At 39.7% G+C, this 19,693-nt stretch overlaps 1 protein-coding gene across 1 annotated transcript in view; it reads left to right on the top strand.

Moving 5' to 3' along the window:
• The window catches only part of KMT2C (lysine methyltransferase 2C), a 257,369-nt gene that overhangs the window by 96,410 nt on the left and 141,266 nt on the right, over nt 1-19,693 (top strand). The window contains exons 4-6 of the mRNA XM_068973381.1: nt 4,304-4,504; nt 7,936-8,081; nt 9,030-9,139. Of these exons, the coding sequence (XP_068829482.1) occupies nt 4,304-4,504; nt 7,936-8,081; nt 9,030-9,139 (457 nt within the window). The remainder of the gene's footprint in view (nt 1-4,303; nt 4,505-7,935; nt 8,082-9,029; nt 9,140-19,693) is intronic.

Below are 19,693 nucleotides of genomic sequence, written 5' to 3'. Positions count from 1 at the left end.
ACCCCAGGGAATTCCCAAGACTCATGTTTTTGTTGTTGTTGTTGTCTAGTTGCTAAATCATGTTTGACTCCTTGCGACCCCATGAATTGCACCATGCCAGGCTTCCCTCACCTTCACCGTCTCCCTGAGATTCCTCAAACTCCAGTCCATTAAGTCAGTGATGCCATCCAACCATCTCATCCTCTGCTGTCCCCTTCTCCTCTCGCCTTCAGTCTTTCCCAGCATCACGGTCTTTTCCAATGAGGCAACTGTTCGCATCAGGTGGCCAAAGTATTGGAGCTTCAGCTTCAGCATCAGTCCTTCCAGTGAATATTCAGGGTTGATTTCCTTTAGGATGGACTTGTTTGATCTCCTTGCTGTCCAAGGGACTCTCAAGGGTCTTCTCCAACACCACAGTTGAGAAGCATCAGTTCTTTGGCGCTCAGCCTTCTCTGTGCTCCAGCTCTCACATCTGTACCTAACCACTGGAAAAACCGTAGCTTTGACCATGTTTTTTCATGAATTTCATTTGAACTTCAAATTTACAGTCCTAATTGATTTCTTAGATTTAGCGGTATAAATGCTTTATCATTTTCATATCTCTTTGCATTGATCATCTAGCACTTCATTTTCTAGTGATTTAAATACATCTTATTTCTGTTTTCTTTGTCGGCCCCCTAACCTTTTGCTTATTTTTAAAAACTCAGGTTTAGTTTATATACAGTAAAATTCACCCATTTAGTGGGTTTTGACGGTCGCATACTGTCATATAATCACTACCACAAAGGTAAAGAACAGTTCTGTCACACTGAAAAACTCTCCCAGGCTCATTTGCTGTCACCTCTGACCCCATCTTCTGCCCGAGGCAGTCACTTACCTATTTTCTGACCCTGTAGTTTTGCCTTTGCAGTAACATCATGTGAACAGAATTGTGAATCGTGCGTCCTTTTGATTCTGGCCTTCTAACTTGGCATTATGCTTCGGAGAGTCCGTCTGCGTGGTCGCATATGTCGGTAGCTGTTTGCTTTTTATTGCTGAGGTGGCTTTTGTTTATGGTGCCTGCTGCAGTTTATCATTTCCCGGTTAAGGGATATTTGGGTACTCTCTACTTCGGGGCAGTTACGAATAAAATTGGGATAAATATTCACTTGCATGTTTTGGTGTGAACCATAGCATTTTTATTTCATTTAGCTGAATACCTAAGAGAGAAGTAATTTTTTAAAAATGCTGAAGTATTTTTCGGTGTAGCTGTGCTGTTTTGCATTCCCACTCATGGTGTGGAGTGGATTGGCAGGACATTTCTTGTTCTGATTCACCTTTGCTCGCAGGTGAACAAGGTGTCTCTCTGTCCTGGGGCCCTGTTGGAGACCTGGCCTGGTCTGGGTCTAGGACAGAGCCTTGCCCCTCCTCCACGATGGAGGCCCCCCCCCCCGACGTTCCTCCATCTACAGCTGGCCTTGAGCATTGCAGGTGGAAACTTTTTCTCTCTCTCTGCCAGCCTGTGGCTTTTGTTCCCCCTGGGAAAGTGGAGGAGGAAGATCTGGCTGGGTCTCTGTGTCTTCCTCCCCAGAAGTTGCTGCACTTCTGCCCCCAGGCTTGTCCCGTGACCGGTGTGTTCCCAGGGCTCTTCCCCAGGCCCCAGGGGTGGGCCTGAGGTCCTGGGGAGGGGTGCGGAGAGAAGCTGGTGATAGGGCTAGAATTCACCGTGTGTCTGCGAGTCCCAGATGCTGTGTAGTCTCATACCGCCTCCGCTTGGCCTGGAGCAATTTATAAAATTGTCACTGAATTCATAAGTCTGCTTATACGACATCTGGGGGCCTCGTCCTCAGGTTAAGCAAGTGCTTGTGTGTCCTCTCTTCGTGGAAGCGCCTTTCATTCAGTTGCAGGTGAATTGGCTGCTCTGTGACTTCTGTATCAGAAGTGTTCAAGAAAAGTGAATCTGTATCCGTGGAGCCAGAGCTCTCCGTGACTTTCCACCTCCAGAGCAGAAGCCGGGAGTTTCCCTTGCGCGTCCTTTAAACTTAGCAATAAATTACTCTGGGCTGTCTCTCTTTATATCCTGCATCTCTTGTAACATTTCCTATTTCTTTAATAATTTGAATAATTCTCTAAAAATATTTTCGTTGTGGGTCTGTTGTGTGAAATTTCTAAGTTCAGTGATTGCAGCCATGAAATTAAAAGACGCTTTCTCCTTGGAAGGAAAGTTATGACCAACCTAGAGAGCATATTATAAAGCAGAGACATTACTTTGCCAACAAAGGTCCATCTAGTCAAGGCTATAGTTTTTCCAGCGGTCATGTATGGATGTGAGAGTTGTACTATAAAGAAAGCTGAGCACCAAAGAATTGATGCTTTTGAACTGTGGTGTTGGAGAAGACTCTTGAGAGTCCCTTGGACTGCAAGGAGATCCAACCAGTCCATCCTAAAGGAGATCATTCCTGGGTGTTCATTGGAAGGACTGATGCTGAAGCTAAAACTCCAATACTTTGGCTACCTGATGTGAAGAGCTGACTCGTTTGAAAAGACCCTGATGCTGGAAAAGATTGAGGGCAGGAGGAGAAGGATGAGAATGAGATGGACAGAGGATGAGATGGTTGGATGGCATCACCGACTTGATGGACATGGGTTTGGGTGGACTCTGGGAGTTGGTGATGGACAGGGAGGCCTGGCGTGCTGCGGTTCATGGGGTTGCAAAGAGTCGGACATGACTGAGCAACTGAACTGAACAGAGACTTAGGAAGAATTTCATTATACCATCACATTTGAGTGATAGTTTTGGATATAAATTGAAGGTTGAACTATTCTTTGTTAGTATTAATGCTTTAAAAGTGTTGCTCCATTTCCTAGTCAGTTGATGTTGATGTCCATCTGATTGTTGCTCCTCATAGGTAATGTTTCTAGGGAACGAAACAAACCAGAAACAGGATATGCTGAAGAAAACGTACATTTTAATAGCTTAAAGAAAATTATAAATAAGAAAACTTAAAAATTAATGAAATACTGGCTAAGGATATTGGTGGATAGCATCCTTGAGGCAAGAAGAACACTTTTCCCACATTGGACTTTATTTTCCTGAAAATAGACCACATGTAATTATGTGTGTGTGTGTGTGTGTGTGTATCTATAGGCAGCACATTTATTACAAAATGGAGATAGATAATATTGGAAAAACTTAAAATAGGTAACTTTTTTTTTTTCTAAAGGCGGTTTGTCAGGAGAGGTCCAATATGAATTAAACTTATGTTAAACATCTGAAAAGATTGTGGATAATTCCTGTCACCTGTTAATGCAAGACTGGGGTAGAGACCACAGAGCTGATGGTGGAAACTTCAATAATTGAGGAGAAAGATTTGAGGGCAGCACCCATGAATATGTTGTGAAGAGAAAAAACATCCAAGAGGAGTGGTTCTTTTTCATTCTATTTTGTTCCTAAGCTCTCTTACTAAGTATGTTTTCCATAAATAATATTGTTTTTTTGTCCTTTAGCTTTTAAAGTGGTCTCTTTTTAAAAAAAATAATAGATTTTATTGTTTAGAACAACTTCAGGTTTACACAAAAAATTAAGCGGATGGAAGAGTCCCATTCCCAACCCTCCCCTGCCTCGGTTTCCCCTGTTGTTAGCATCTTGCATTAGTGTGGTATCTTTGTTACAACTGATAAAGGAGTATTGATATCTTATTATTAAAGTTCATAGTTGCAGTAGTGTTCATTCTTTGTGTTGCATAGCTGTGAGTTTTGATCAGTGTGTGATGTCATGTACCTGCCTTAGTTACAGTGTAGCAAATGAAAGGTCTCACTGCTCCAGTTTCATCCTGTTCCCACTGCTCTTAGACCCTGTCCATCCCTTCCTCCCCCTCCATCACTAACTGCTCGTTGACCCACTTATATTTATATTTGTGTATCTGTGTATCTGTGTGTGTATTACGCATAATGAATGTTCCATCTGGTTAAATAAAATTTGGTTACCACTTGCTTTACACAGCTGGGATATAGTTAAGTGGCCATTAAACCATACTATCTTGTCCAGCCTTAGCTTTTACTTTATTCCTTTTTAATACTTTAATTTTTTTTTTTTTTGGAATCAGATTTAAAGGAAAATTGTTTTTCTAAGTAGCAAATATAATTTTCTGGTATATTTATTATTTCTAAAAATCATGCTGTAGAAAAATAGAATTGTAAATGTATAATTACTATAGATTTAAACACTTAGCTTGCACTAAAGACAGTATTTAATTTTAAAGCATAAGTATTTCTGCAGTTGTCTGGAACTTGAAATCGTTAAATAAAACTACTTCTCTGTCTTTCTTCCTTTTCATTTTGCCAGTGAACAGCTCTGCGCTTTTTGTTACTGTGGTGAAAAAAGTTCCTTAGGACAAGGAGACTTAAAACAGTTTAGAGTAACGCCTGGGTTTATTTTGCCATGGAAAAATCAGCCTTCTAACAAGAAAGACGGTGATGACAACAGCAATGGAACTTGTGAGAAAACGCAAAACTCGGCGCCACGAAAACAAAGAGGACAGAGAAAGTAAGCAATTTTGAATAGAAATGGGTCAAATGCAGTAAGACTATATATAGTTTATTTTCATTGAAATGTTTAAGACTATATGAATGGGATTGTTACCAAACGATTTCTTGTGTTTCCAACATCCATACAATGCTTTATGACTTACCATTAACCCAGCAAATATTCATTTTCTCAAAAACTTCTTTGTTTAAAAAAAAGTTTAGTTGTATATTAACAAAAAAGAAGAAAACTTTAAAGAACGTAATATAAGCCTAGAGAGGACTCATATAAATGGAATGAAAATTTTTTTAAATTGATGAGATCTTTCTTTCCTTTTTCTAAATGTTTTAAATAGTTTGTAAGAATATAACAGAATAGCAAAACCAAAGTGGTTTTTACTACTGATGTCCTTTAAGTGTCATTTATTTATTTGTATTTACACTTTGGAGAATGGTGAACTGTCCTGTAAACACTTACACTATAATACAGCTACCCTTTCTAAAGTTAAAGGTCATTTTTAAATCAAAGAATTTACATATATGTATATAGTTATAAATCAAGTGTAATTAAAAAACATTTACCATTTGTATAATCATACATGTATGTCTATATTCATGGATGTTTTAGTTCCCTAAAACTCTTACCTAATATGTTTATTTTTGGAGTTAAATTTTTAAAATATATTTTAGTTTTGTTCGAAGGCCATCTTCATACATGGACTTGACTTTAGTAGTTGAGGGAGTAGAAGTTTCTGTGGTTGATGAGAAAGTGTAAAAATTAATTTAGCTTGGAAGGCTCACCAGCTCTGGCCCTTGAGGGTGATGATGTAATCACTCAAGTGCCTGCCTGGCTGCCGTCCAGAGTTTAGGACTGAGGCATTGTTGTGTTGTACTTATTTGATTGGCTCCTTCTTTTGGACTGCTGCCAATGCCTTGAAGACCTGAAATAGGAAATGAAACAATAACAAGAAAAACTCTTTTAAAAGAATTTAAGGTGGAACAGTTTAAGGAAGTTCAGAAGTACTATATTTAAAGTTTTGATGTTTTAAAGGCCATGGCTTACTTTACCTTTGTAATCAACTGAGTGCTCACATTCTAATAAACTATATTAGAAGTCCAGGGGAAAAAAATAAAAGAAGTCCAGGAAACTTACAAAGTCCATCAGTCATTAGTAAATTTAATGGACTGGACCAAGTTATATCTTATATACTGACGTTCTGCCTTGAATGATGGCAATTAATAAAGAACTGTTCTGGGAAGTACAATTGGGTTTCATTTACTTATTTTATAAGCTTAGTTAATTTTTAATGAAAATTTTTATGAGCTAAAAATAATTATGTAAAAATAACCTTGGTTTAGTGAAAGTCTTTATATGTACTTAAGTGTTTAACAAGTTATTAAGTGATGATAACAGGCCAGTTAATGGACTTTAGGAATAAAGCATGTTTTCAAAATTTGGCAATCATTTAGGTTGGTAATGATTTTAAATATTTATAATATTTATGTTGCTAATGAGTTGTAAACCAGATAGACAGCCAGTTAATTTTTTTTAATTTGAAAAGCAGGATTTTAAAGTAGTTTTTCCCTCATAGTGTACTAAATATAAGAATGTATAATCAAGGAACAATTTCCTCTCTTTTTGGTTTGTTTTAGACTTAAGCTTTGGGGGGGTGTGTATTTCTGCTCTTAACTAAGCCGGACTCCTGTCACCCTTAGGGTTGACATCACATTGTCTGCTTACATACTGACTGTAAAGCCTTAAAGTCAAATTTGACTAACCTACTGGTTAGGAACTCGTTAGTAATAGAATGTGTAGTCATTCCATTGATTCTTACACCTGTGCCCCCATCAAATTCTGGTGTAAAGAAAATATGTTCAATTCGTTCATCATTACAGACAAACTGTTGGTCTCTTTTTTCCTCCTGATAAATTGGCAGTGACTAGTAACGGAGAAGGCAATGGCACCCCACTCCAGTACTCTTGCCTGGAAAACCCCATGGACGGAGGAGCCTGGTAGGCTGCAGTCCATGGGGTCGCTAAGAGTTGGACACGACTAAGCGACTTCAGTTTGACTTTTCACTTTCAAGCATTGGAAAAGGAAATGGCAACCCACTCCAGTGTTCTTGGCTGGAGAATCCCAGGGATGAGGGAGCCTAGTGGGCTGCCGTCTGTGGGGTCACACAGAGTCGGACACGACTGAAGCGACTTAGCAGCAGCAGCGGCAGTAATGAAGGTGTATTTTCAGGAAAGGAGAGACCATAATTATAGGAAGGTTTGTTCTCATTTGTTTCACTGTGGGCATAGCATAGCATGGTGGACTTGGAATTACCATAGCATGGTGAACTTTTAAAAAAAAGTGAGTCTGTGCATTTCTGATGCTGCACATAAAAAATACTGGTTATTTTTTACATGGTTTGATATTTAAATGTTCTTACTGAAAAATGTTAATACTTTTTCTCTTTCGATGATTCCAGGTATAAAAAAGTTTAGTTCCCTGGTCATTGTGCTGATTTTCTCTTAATAGGAATCATGATAAATATCCAGCAGACAGATGTGCAGTGAGTTATGATCTATATTCAGTAGTGACTTAATCCAGAATTATCATCAGACTGAATACTTTGATATCAGGAGAAAATTGAAGTTTTAGTGCCAACCATCTGGTTTCCCGTGTTTACTGGTAGACACATTAGCAGTCATTGTTTTCTTACCAATCTCAATGAATATCTGAAGTTTTAGGGCTTTGACAGTATGAAACCTCCCATCTGTGGTATATCTTATTCAGCATTCACTTTTATCAGGAACTTTTTGCTGTTGTTACACTATTTCCCTTATTCCCAAGTCACCGGTAGCTGTTTTGGTTTTGGTTTTGACTTCTGGTTTGTGAGGTGAAGTCTTGGCGGAGGGTACATGTAGCGTCGCGGCATAGATCGGCTGTCAAGCTTGCTGAGACGTTCCCCTCCCCCTGCCTCCCTGGTCACACCTCGTAGTGGGCTTTCACTTTCCCTGGGAAATAACCTTTCTTTCTGTAAACTTAACTGCCGGCTCTGTTGGTGGTAGCCCTTACCATAAAGCATGTTTGAGGTTTCTGATTTGCTCAAGTTATGTTTTTTAAGCATTTAAGTAAGGCCAAAGGAAATATTCATTTTATATGACAACATACAGTGCCTGACTAGAATAGTAGAGTGTCAATTAAAAAATTAGAGATTTATAACATTTCATTATGGATTTGGAGACTTTTTTTTAGTTGTTGCTTACATGATATAGCTACCCAGTTTTATATTAATATTAATGCTATGAACAATGACATACATCCTAGAAGTTGTTTTATAAGCAGTTTATGCAAAATAAATTAAGATTGATTTGGCAATACCTCATATTTAAGTCTTTATGAAGCGAAGCAGTTTTCTCCTTGTTCTCGCTTTCACGTCTGTTTCGTGTTGTGTTCTTTTCCAGGGAACGGCCTCAGCAGAGTGTCGTGGCTTGCGTAAGTGTGAGCACGCAGACCGCTTCAGACGATCAGCCTGGTAAACTGTGGGATGAGCTCAGTCTGGTTGGCCTTCCCGATGCCATTGATGTCCAAGCTTTATTTGATCCTACAGGTATGAGCCAGTCTTCAGTAATAGCTACCTCTTAATTCTTGCAAGGCTTTTTAACTTGAGCCAATTATCAACTTAATAGTAAATAGCATTCATCTAGGAATAATTATCACCGTTGTTAAAAACATGTTCGTTAAGTATGCCTGCTTAGGTAAAATAAATTGTCTAATTATGTTTAACTTATTTAGCATCTGCACAGGGCCATAACTGGGCTGTGGATGCTTTTATAAATATTTGCATTTCACTTGTGTAGACAGCAGTGGCATGGAAATCTGACCGTTGCAGAAAGAGAGATTATAAAGGGATCTGTGGAAACTTGGGACCATGGCAGTCTGGGTCTTCCTAAAGTAGGAGCGAAGGATAATAGATCTTAGCCATGTGAATGTCCTGTAATACAGTGTAGTAGCCCATATTTATGACTCAGTGCAGTTGGGGCTTTGAGTAAATTTCATTCTGCAGTTGAACTGCCTGTAATTGTTCAAGTGATAGAGAATTTGAAAGACTGAGCTGTTATTGATGATTGGTGTGGAATGCAGTGGAAGAGTGGTGTATATATAGTTTGGCATAAAGTATGAAATAAATTTCCTTTATGTATGTAAATATATCAAATAAAAATACAGTAATATTTAAGTAAAGTGACTAGAAACTAATTTCTTGAAGAAACAGTCATTAATACAGTGTGCGTTAGAATGACTTGCAGGGTTTGTTAACATAGGTTTCTGGGCACCATGGCAAGAGTGTTTGATTCGTAGGTCTTGGTTGTGATCTAAGACTGGCATTTATCGCAAGTTCTCAGATGATGCATTTTGAGAAGGGCTGCTTTAGTGGAATCACAAATATAGGATGCATATTCACACGTTAGAATCGACTGAAGGGTTTTACATCTTTACTTATTAGCATTAATATGTTTAATGTTTACTTATTTGCTTCTTTTCACTTTAACCATGTTAGGCACTTGTTGGGCTCACCACCGTTGTGTGGAGTGGTCACTGGGGGTGTGCCAGATGGAAGAACCGTTATTAGTGAACGTGGACAGAGCTGTTGTCTCAGGGAGCACAGAAGTAAGTAGAAGAAACACACATTTAAACCACAACTTTATAACATTTGCTTTGTCAACAGAAAGATTCACTTGTAAGATTTATTAAATGATTACAGAAATGTAAAAACCCTTAAAATAGGAAATTATTGATATCCAAGGGTAGTTTGTGCAGACCACTAGATTATATAGTATATTAAGTTGTGCAATAAACACTAATCTTTAAATAATTTACATTTAAATAAGAAATTAAAATTTTTAGAAATGGAGATTACTGACTGTACTTAGGCATCTTACACTTCTAAGGCAAAACTCTTTGACGAAGATTTAAATTAGGAGAGACAGGATTTGACACGTCTTTAGTCCACAATGTGAGCTAGTTCTATTTGCTATTTTAAAAATTGATTAAAATAATTTCTTTTCAGTCAAGTTGGCAGTTTGGTTTGCCTTTCTGGCATTATCCCAAAGTGATACCATATACATAGTCTGCCATCTTTCAGAGCTTTCACTGTGACTTTCAATCAAAAAATAAATGTAGCATTTACCGTCTTATCTATAAAGGCAACAAACCCTGTGAAGTAAAGTGGCTTTGCTGCTTAAAAATTCCCCATGGGTTTTGACAAATATGTTTGGGAGAAGTGAAAACAGGCCTTCCAAAGGAATATTAAAAGTGGAAATTTTTGCCATAGAAATTACACAGATTTAACACAGGTAAACCTTTCAAAGGTATAGTTGAGACAAGGATTTAGATTTAAGTAATTATTCAGTTACTGTAACATTTGATTTACTCAGATGATCAAATTGACCTGATTTAAATGGATGAGTAACTCTCACCTCTAACCTCAGTCAAGTTAGAGTGTTTGTTTTGGAAGTGTGGCCTTACATTTAAAGGCTTACATTATTACCACATTTTGAACAGTGTAATGCCTGGTAATGATTTCCATAGTCTTAGCATATTTGATGGCCAGGTCATTGTTGTGATAGGTCATGGAGCTGGCTCTTCCCTGAGCTTCTTAAAAGTAGTTTTGGAATATTTTCTGACAGTGAGAAGCAGAAGCGTTATGGGAAAGGCAGTGAAGAAAAGTGAAAAGGCACTTTGTGGTGTTGGGTTGTTGAACTGTAGCAGCTCATTTGTGATAAGGCCATAGGGAAATGGGCACTCATGTGCCTGGAATGCAAATGGGAGCATATCGTCTGGAGAGAAGGTTGGTAGTGCCTCACAAACTATACATGCACTTATCTTTTGACCTTTCTGAGATTCTATCCTGAAAATATGCCTTCAATAATACAGAAACTTGTGCCATTAAAGGTTAATAATTGCTAGCATTGTTTAATTTGCAGAATACTGTAAACAACCTAAATAACCACACAGAATAGAATGGTTAAATAAGCCATATAGATCTTTTTGTATAGCTCTGACTTTTGGAACCATAGGAATGTTTCACCTACCCTGTAAATAAGCAATTACAGCTGTCTGGGCTCTCGGGGAACCTTAAAAGGAGTAGCCAAATTCACAGTGAAGGGGGTAGAGAAGAAACTGAGCGCTGAAAAATAGTGTATTGACTGGATACCCATAAAGCTAAAGACAGAATCAAACAAAAACTGCACATACATGCTGTAATCTAGCGAGTACTATTCTATAATGATTTTTGTGGTGTTAGAATGGAGTTATCAGAGGTATCAATATAAACTCATGGTTTTTAGTATTTATATGGACAGATACTGAAATCCAGGTATATGTGTATGCAAGTGTTAGTATGCATGTGTGTATCTCCTAGCTTTGTCCCCCCTGAAAGCCTAGAAGCAGTGACTTCTAGCAGTGAGCCTGTCAAGTGCCCAGATCTTGGTTTGTAACCAACGTTCTGCAATAAAAAGGACCAAGGCTCTTGAAAGCAAGGAAGTGCTGACTGAGATGGGGACTTGTTGAAAGCATAGGAGCCAACGTCAAGGAGCTCCTAAGAGCTGGACCAACTTGAGCAATAACAAAAATTAATGATAGTCTTGGGTTTTCATCCATAGAGTGATCCACACTGGTAAATAGACAAATAAGTAGCGAAGGTCAAGTTACGTCACTTCTCTGCTTAACACTCTTCAGCTACTTCCATTTTGTTAAGAATAAAAAGGCCAGTCGTTACTGACCAGCTGGGTCTCCCTGATCTTCAGGATCCCCTCGGGCGCTTCTGAGACGTTGCTCGCAGTAACCCTTCCCCTCCCTCGCTTCCTTCGGCCTCCCTAACCTCCTCGGTCTTACTGAGATCCGTCCACCTCGGGCCTTTAAAGTTCCTGTTCCCTCTGTGCTGACTGGTCTCCTCAGATGCATGCATGGCTTCCTCCCTTGTTTCCTCTAGGTATTTACTCAAGTTTCCTTTATCTGGGAGGTCTTTGCTGGGCTCCCTGTTGAAAATTTCAGGTGCTTCCTCCCATCACACCCCTGGTGGACTGTTCTCTCCTCTGTACTTATCGGCCTCTAACACAGTGTGTATTTACTTACTAGTCTTGTCTGTCTCTCCTCACTAGATAAGAGTGCCATTCTGATAACTGTCTTTTTCTGTTTTGGTCATTCTTCAGTAAATGTTTGTGGCCTAAATGAATAGCACTAAAAATCATTCATGGAATCATTCATAGTTACGAGTAAAAAATAAGTGCCAGAGTGTTAAAGGAGGTCACCACTGTGGTGAATTTTATTCATGTTTATACATTTATACTTGTCAGAAGAACCCTTCTAAAATAGAGGACATTTTTATAGTTCTGCTTAAGTGATGAGGGTGGGGAGGTGTGACAATGATAGTCTTTGAAATCTCAAAAGAGGTTCCTTAGGGGCAAAGTCTGTAAAAGTGCTGTTGAGCCCAGAACAGGCTTTATTTTACAAAAAAAAAGAGGTGTCACAAATTTGTTGACCATTATTAGGACAGCATGTGGCTGAATAAATTATGGTACCTGCCTCTGTAAAGAAAATAAACATTTAATCTGCCTCTTCAAGATAAAGGTGATGTTTCAGCAATGAGAATGCACTCAAAGAAACATGTGCTGGGGGTTGAGCATTTTGGTAACAGATGTTTGGAACTGTGTCTATTGTTAGCTTATTGCCAGAAACAATGAAAGTTTGTACTCAAACAAACAACAAAATATTCTCACATTTGTTGCCAAAAAATCTTGGACACAAAATTTCCTGAGTAAAATATTCTAAAGCGTTGATGTATGTTTTAAACCCATTTGTTAAAAATTAATATTTTTTGACTCTGGAAAGTGAAACTCTGCTGGCTAATTTTTGAGAAGTTTGGCTGGGATTGAAAAATGGCCATTGAAAACATGTACCTCTGTTTAGATCCCCCTATTTTTGTGGGAATCCTTTTTTAAAAAACCTTCGACAGTTGCTGAAATAAACTGAAGTAGAATTGGACCTTTCAATCTGAGGTGATGGAAAAGAACAAGATGCAAAGCTCAGATGGGTTAGTCTGTACGCTCTAAATTTCTGGGTTGTTCACATCTTTTTAGAAAGAAATGTTTGAGTACGTGTCCTTTTTGTCGTTGGAACATACATATCTCTCCTTTCCATCACTTACCAACGTGTGCCAATTCATGTTGTTACTGTGAGCATTGAATTACTTTTGGTGCCCCCACTAGGGCGGTAGGCGTCACGAGGGCGTGGATACTGTGTGGGTTTGTCATTTTATCTCTGGTGCCTCAAGGAGTCGTCTCGGGCGAGCGGCTCCTGAGTGGAGCCGGGCAGCGAAGGGCAGTGCTGAACGCGGTGGCCCAGGGTGGGGAGTGCGCTGCTGGCCCCTGCTGGCCACTGCTAGCCATCGTGCGCTGCGCAGAGGGAGCCCAGCTGCAGCAGTGCAGAGGCTGCCGAGCCTCCTGCAACCAGCAACATTATTCCCATTTTAAAATGAATACATTATTTCCTCAGTTGCTAAATTGCATTCACTATCAAGCAGTTCAGTTTTTCTGGTATTTCCCTCGGATTGTTCTTCAGTGTTTCCATGGGAACTTCTATCTTTTGCTAGATAGAAGAATATGCTAAACTCTTTTTTCTCCTTTAATTTCCTCTTTGGATTCCTGGAGGGTACCACCAAGCCTTAAAACATTACTCCTAGCAGCTCTCCACTTAGAATCGATAGTTTCTTGTTCTCGTGCTGTCTTCGCCCTCATCATTGGGCTTCCCTGGTGGCTCACAGTGAAGCATCCGCCTACAGTGTGGGAGACCTGGGCATGGCAACCCACTCCATATTCTTGTCTGGAAAATCTCCACCGACAGAGGAGCCTGGCAGGCTGTGGTCCATGGGGTCGCAAAGGGTCGGACACAACTGAGCGACTAAGTACATACTGCAGTTCCATTCTGCTGATTTTGTGCCACTTGTACGTGTAAAAACCAACTAATTTCTACAAGAAGAGTTTTAAGTTTTTTAAAAAGTACTTTGGGCTCTTTTTGTAGACTGAAAAAGAACAAAAAGAGTTTTTCTGTAATAAGGTGGGAGTACAGATTTACAATGTAGGTAAACAATGTAATGTAAATGTAATTTTTGTTTAAAAAGCCTTAATGACAATAGCAGTAAAAATCTCCACACACTTCTCTAACCAGTGGAAAGTAGGTTTATATAAGATCATTGAAAACATGGTCTGCATATATGTAAGATGGTCCAGGTACCTATTTTATGAATAATGTTATCTAGTACCGTTGTTTTTTACATAATCCTAATGCTTTGCAGTGTAAAATAAAAAATTTTCAGTTATTTAGTCTTCATTTTACCTTACAGTTTTTTAAGAGGAAGGAAACACTTGCATACCTGAGTTCTGTGTTTGTGTTGAGGGGTTCTCAAGACCACGTCTACACTGGAGACTGACTCAGACTCAAGGGCCTCGTCACAGAGTTGTAATTATGGCTAAGGCTTACTGCCCTGATGCGGTAGAAAGATCTTAATGGGAAGAGATGTTGACGAGGTCTAGAAGTATCTGTGTTCAGGTTTCCTCGGTGCTCTCCCTCCCGTGAGGGGTCACACAGAGCACCCTTGTCCTCCAGCAAGGGAAGTACGGCAACGTGTCTGCTGCTTCTGCCCTGAGACGCTCAAGGTCTTTACTGGGGGCTGGTCTTGTAGGCCCTCCTGACTGTCATGTACCAGAAGGGAAGGCCACGTTGTTTGCACAGATAATCCAGGCACAGTAAATTGCCCTTGTCACCTCGGGAGCCATGGGGACCCTCTCGAAACCCAGCCTCCTGATGCCATCTAGGCAGGCAGGCCTTTCTAAGAATGGTAGTCTTGGGCATGCATGTTAGACAACCCCCCCCCCCTTTTTTTTTTGCATTGAAATAAAGTTGGATTGTGTCTCAGTTTCAACATGTTTCTGTCTATAGAACTATAGTAGGTGCTTGTTAGTTTACAGCAACGAATTATTGCACATCCTGGGGAGGCTGTGACAGATTTAGTGGTTACATTAAAAGAACTTCGTAAACTTCAATCAAAGGGAAGCTGTTGATAAGGATACCTGTGACTGTAACAGAAAAATCCTGTATTTGACTCTGAAAGCTACTTTGATATTAACATACCCATCCCAGTTTTCTTTTGACTAATGTAAATATGGTATATGTAATTCCATCCTTTTATTTTACCCTATTCGTGTTTTAATATTTAGAGCATGTTTCTTGGCAGTAGCACATTAAAAAAAAATCTAACCTGACAATCTTCTGCTTTTTATTTGTAATATTGAGACTATATATATTTAATGTGATAAAGTCTTCCTCTCTGCCCCATTTGTGTTTATCTGTTGATCCTTTTGCATGCATTAAAAAAAAATACTTATTTTATATTTTGGCTGTGCTGGGTCTTTGTTGAAGCATGTGGGGTCTTTAGCTGTGGCATGTGGAATCTAGTTCCGCCCTCCTCTCTCTCCGCCTCCCCCTACTAGCCATTCGCCTGTCTTTCTCCCTCTCTTCAGGTTTCCCTATTCCCTCAGACACAACAATACTGAAATTAGGCCAGTTAATAACCCTACAATGGTCTCTTTAGCGCTCAAGCGAAAGGAAGAGTCTTAATGTCTCTCACTTTAAATCAAAAGCTAGAAATGATTAGGCTTAGTGAGGAAGACACGGAAGGCTGAGATAGGCTGAAAGCTAGGCCTCTTGTGCCAAACAGCCACGTTATGAACGCAAAAAAGTTCTTTCAGGAAATTAAAAGTGCTACCCCAGTGAAGGCACAAATGATAAAAATGCAACACAGCCTTATTGTTGTTACGGAAGTTTGGTGTCCTGGGTAGAAGGTCAGTTCAGCCACAAAATTCCCTAAAGTCAAAGCCGAATCCAGAGCAAGGCCCTAACTCTCTTCTACTCTACAAAGGCTGACAAAAGCTACAGAAAAACACCTTGAAGCTGCAGAGGTTGGTTCATGAGGTTTGAGGAAAGAGGCCATCTGCAACATGAAGCAGCCAGTGCTGATATAGAAGCTGTAGGTCTTCCAAAAGATCTAGGAACGATAATTATAATGAAATTGGCTACAGTAAACCACAGATTTTCAGTGTAGACATAACAGCCTTCTATTGGAAGAAGAAACCACCAAGGACTTTCATAGCTGGAGAGGAGAAGTCAGTACCTGGCTTCAAACCTTTGAAAGACAGACTGACTATGGTTTAGGGTAATGCAACAGATGACTTTCACTTGAAGCCAGTGCTCATTTACGATTCAAAAAAAAAAATCCTAGATTCCTTTAGAATTATGCTAAATCTACTCTGTCTGTGCTGTATAAATACAGCACTATTTATGGATGATAGTGCATCAGTTTACAATATGGTTTACTGAATATTTTAAGCCCACTGTTAATATCTAGTGTTCAAGAAAGAAAGTGTTCTTTGAAAATACTACTGTTCATTGACAGTTCACCAGGTCACCCAGGAGCTCTGAGGGAGATGTATAAGGAGATTAATGTTCTCATGCCAGTGAACACAGCTGTTCTGCAGCCCATGGATCAATGAGTAATTCTCTCTCTCAAGGCTTATTATTTGAGAAAATAAGTTTTGTAACGCTATACCTGCCATGGGTAGTGAGTCTTCTGATGGATCTTGGTTAAGTCACTTGACCTGGAAAGGACTCACCATTCTAGATGCCATGATGACTTAACAGGAGTTGGGAAGAAGTTGATTCCAGCCCTCACGGATGACTTTGAGGGCCTTAGGACCACAGCAGAAGAAATAACTGAAGATGTTGTGGACACGGCAGGAGAGCTAGAATTGGAAGTGGAGCCTGAAGATGTGACTGAAATGCTGCAGTCTCGCGATAAGACTCAAGCAGCTAAGTTACTTCTGATGGATGAGCAGAGAAAGTGGTTTCTTGAGAGCGAATCTACTCCTGGCGTTGATGCTGTGAAGATTGCTGGAATGACAGCAAAAGACTTAGACTATCCCGTGAGTTTAGCCGACAACGCAGCAGCAGAATTTGAGAGGGTCAACTCCAGTTTTTAAAGAAGTTCTACTATGGGTAAAATGCTGTCAGACAGTGTTGCATGCTACAGAGAAAATGTTTGTTGAAGGAAGTGTCAGTTGACTTCACAAACTTCATTATTGTCTTTAAAAAAATCTCCATAATCATCCCAACCTTTGGCAACCACCACCCTGATCAGATACCAGCCACTGAATGTCAAGACAAGACCCTCCACCAGCAAAAAGATTATGACTTGCTTAAGGCAAAGATGATGGTTAGTACCTTTTAGCAGTAAAGCACTTTAAAATTAAGGTCTGTACATTTTTTTCATTTTAGACAGAATGCTGTTGGACCCTTAACAGTATAATATAAATAGGACTTTTATATGCACTGGGAAACAGAATTTGTGTAACTTGCTTTATTTTGGTGGTCTGGAATTGAATGTGCACTCTCTTTGATGTATGTCTATAAGCCTTGTTATTTTATTGATTTCTTTAAGGTTTATAGTATATGTCTTTCACTTACCACAGTCCACCCTGAAGTGATATTATGTAGTTGTATATATTATAAAAGTGTGCTTTCATTTCCTTCCATTCTCCCTGCTGCACTTTGTGCTGTTACTGTCATGCATTTGACTTTCACATGTTACAAACTCCTTAAGATACTGGGTTTTTTTTTAGTAAGCATATCTTTTAAAGAGAATTAAATAATAAAAATAATTTAAAATATACTTACCTGTGTATTGACCAATGCTGTATTGTATTGTGTTGCTAGTTGCTCAGTCCGACTCTTTGTGACCCCATGAATTGTAGCCCTCCAGGCTCCTCTGCCCATGGAATTCTCCAGGCAAGAATACTGGTGTGGGTTACCATTCCTTTCTCCAGAGCCTGACCCAGGGATCAAACCCAGGTCTCCTGCATTGCAGGCAGATTCCTTACCATCTGAGTTATTTACCAATGGTAGTCTCTTCATTCCTTGGTGTCGATCCAGATATCATTTTCTTTCTGCCTGAAGAAGTCCTTTAACATTTCTTGCAGGGCAGGTCTGCAAGGTGATAGATTCTTTCAGCATTTTCATTTCCAAAGTGCTTCTGTTTTCCTTTGAAATGCATGTTTGCCAAGTTCAGAAATCTAGGTGACTTTTCATCCCAGTACTTTAAAGATGTGGTGATTCACTCTTCTTGCTTATGTTGTTTCTGACACAGGATGGCATAGTCTGGTGTCATCCTTGTTTTTGTTCTATGCTTTTTTTTGGGGGGGGGCCCAAAAATCACTGCAGATGGTGATTGCAGCCATGAAATTAAAAGACGCTTACTCCTTGGAAGGAAAGTTATGGCCAACCTAGATAGCATATTCAAAAGCAGAGACATTACTTTGCCAACAAAAGTCCACCTAGTCAAGGCTATGGTTTTTCCAGTAGTCATGTATGGATGTGAGAGTTGGACTGTAAAGAATGCTGAGCACCGAAGAATTTGATGCTTTTGAACTGTGGTGTTGGAGAAGACTCTTGAGAGTCCCTTGGACTTCAAGGAGATCCAACTAGTCCATTCTAAAGGAGATCAGTCCTGGGTGTTCATTGGAAGGACTGATGCTGAAGCTGAAACTCCAATACTTTGGCCACCTTATGCAAAGAGTTGACCCATTGGAAAAGGCCGTGATGCTGGGAGGGATTGGGGGCAGGAGGAGAAGAGGATGACAGAGGATGAGATGGCTGGATGGCATCACCGACTCAATGCACATGAGTTTGGGTGAACTCTGGGAGTTGGTGATGGACAAGGAGGCCTGGTGTGCTGCAGTTCATGGGGTCGCAAAGAGTCGGACACAACTGAGCAACTGAACTGAACATATCATGTCTTTTTATATGGATGATTGTAGTTCTGATTTTGGACAATTTGATTATGTGTAATTTTCCTCAAGAGTGGTGGTTTATCGCAGTTTTGGGGATGTGAATTTATAGTTATCATTATGGTTAGAAAGTCTTTGGCAGTTATTGCTTGTTGTCACAAGTGACACGATTTCTTTCTTTTCTTTTTTTTAGTAAATGACTTAGGGACTTCCCTGGTAGTTCAGTGGTTAAGACTTCACCTTCGGTGTAGAGATTGTGAGTTTGATCCCTAGTTGGGAAGCTAAACTTCCCATATGCCTTGGGGGCAAAAAACCAAACTGTGAAGCAGAAACAATGTAACAGATTCAGTAAAAGACTATAAAGATGGTCACATTAAAAAAAATCTTAAAAAAAACAACTGGCTGAGTAGCATTCTGTTGCAGATATATACACCACATCTTTATTCATTCATCCACTTACGTGCAGTTAGCATCTTTCTCCTGTAAATAATGCAGTAAACATATGGATGCATATATCTCTTTGAATTCTTGTTTTTATGTTGCCAAGTGGAACAGCTGGATCATACATTGTTTTAGTCTTAATTTTTTGCGGAATGTGCGCACTGTTTTTCATCGTGGCTGCACCAGTTTCCATTCCTGCCAGCAGTGTAGGAGGGTTGTCATTGACAACACTTGTTTTTCCTTGCCTTTTTGATAATAGCCATTTTAGTGAGGTGATAGCTCATTGCAGTTTGGATTTGCATTTGCCAAATGATTGGTGACATTGTGCACCTTTTCATGTGCCTGTAGGCCACCTGTGTGTCTCTCTGGGAAGGTGTTTATTCAGCTCCTCTGCCCGTTCTTTGATTGAATTGCTCTTGTTACTGTTGTTGAGTCACTAATCTTGTTACTGTTGTTGAGTTCGCTAATTTTTTCCTCTGCAGTTTCTAATATGCTGTTATAATATGCAGTGTAAGTTCATCCTAGGTGTTTTTATTTTATGACGTTTGACTTGGACTTTTCTATACCTTCCATGTCTCTGCTTAGCTTTTTGAACACATTGAATATGCTTATAAGAGCTGTTTAAATGTCCTTATCTGGCAATGTTAACATCTCCGTCAGTTGGGGTCAGTTTTCGAGATTGTCATCGGTGTAGATCATGCTTCCCTGAGTCTTTGTGTGCCTGGTGGTCTCCGTCTGGACGTCAAGCACTGGTGAGCTTCACCTTAATGAGTGATGGATTCCCCGCAGAGCATGAGGAGTGAGGCTGATGAGTAGCTCACTGGCTTTGGGATGCCAGGGTCTCACTATCTCCACATTGTGTGCACACAGTGTGTTAGTCTTTTCC

The sequence above is a fragment of the Capricornis sumatraensis genome, chromosome 5 (assembly GCF_032405125.1).
Source record: "Capricornis sumatraensis isolate serow.1 chromosome 5, serow.2, whole genome shotgun sequence".
Taxonomy (NCBI): domain Eukaryota; kingdom Metazoa; phylum Chordata; class Mammalia; order Artiodactyla; family Bovidae; genus Capricornis; species Capricornis sumatraensis.
This window is presented reverse-complemented; position numbering and strand designations above follow the sequence as displayed.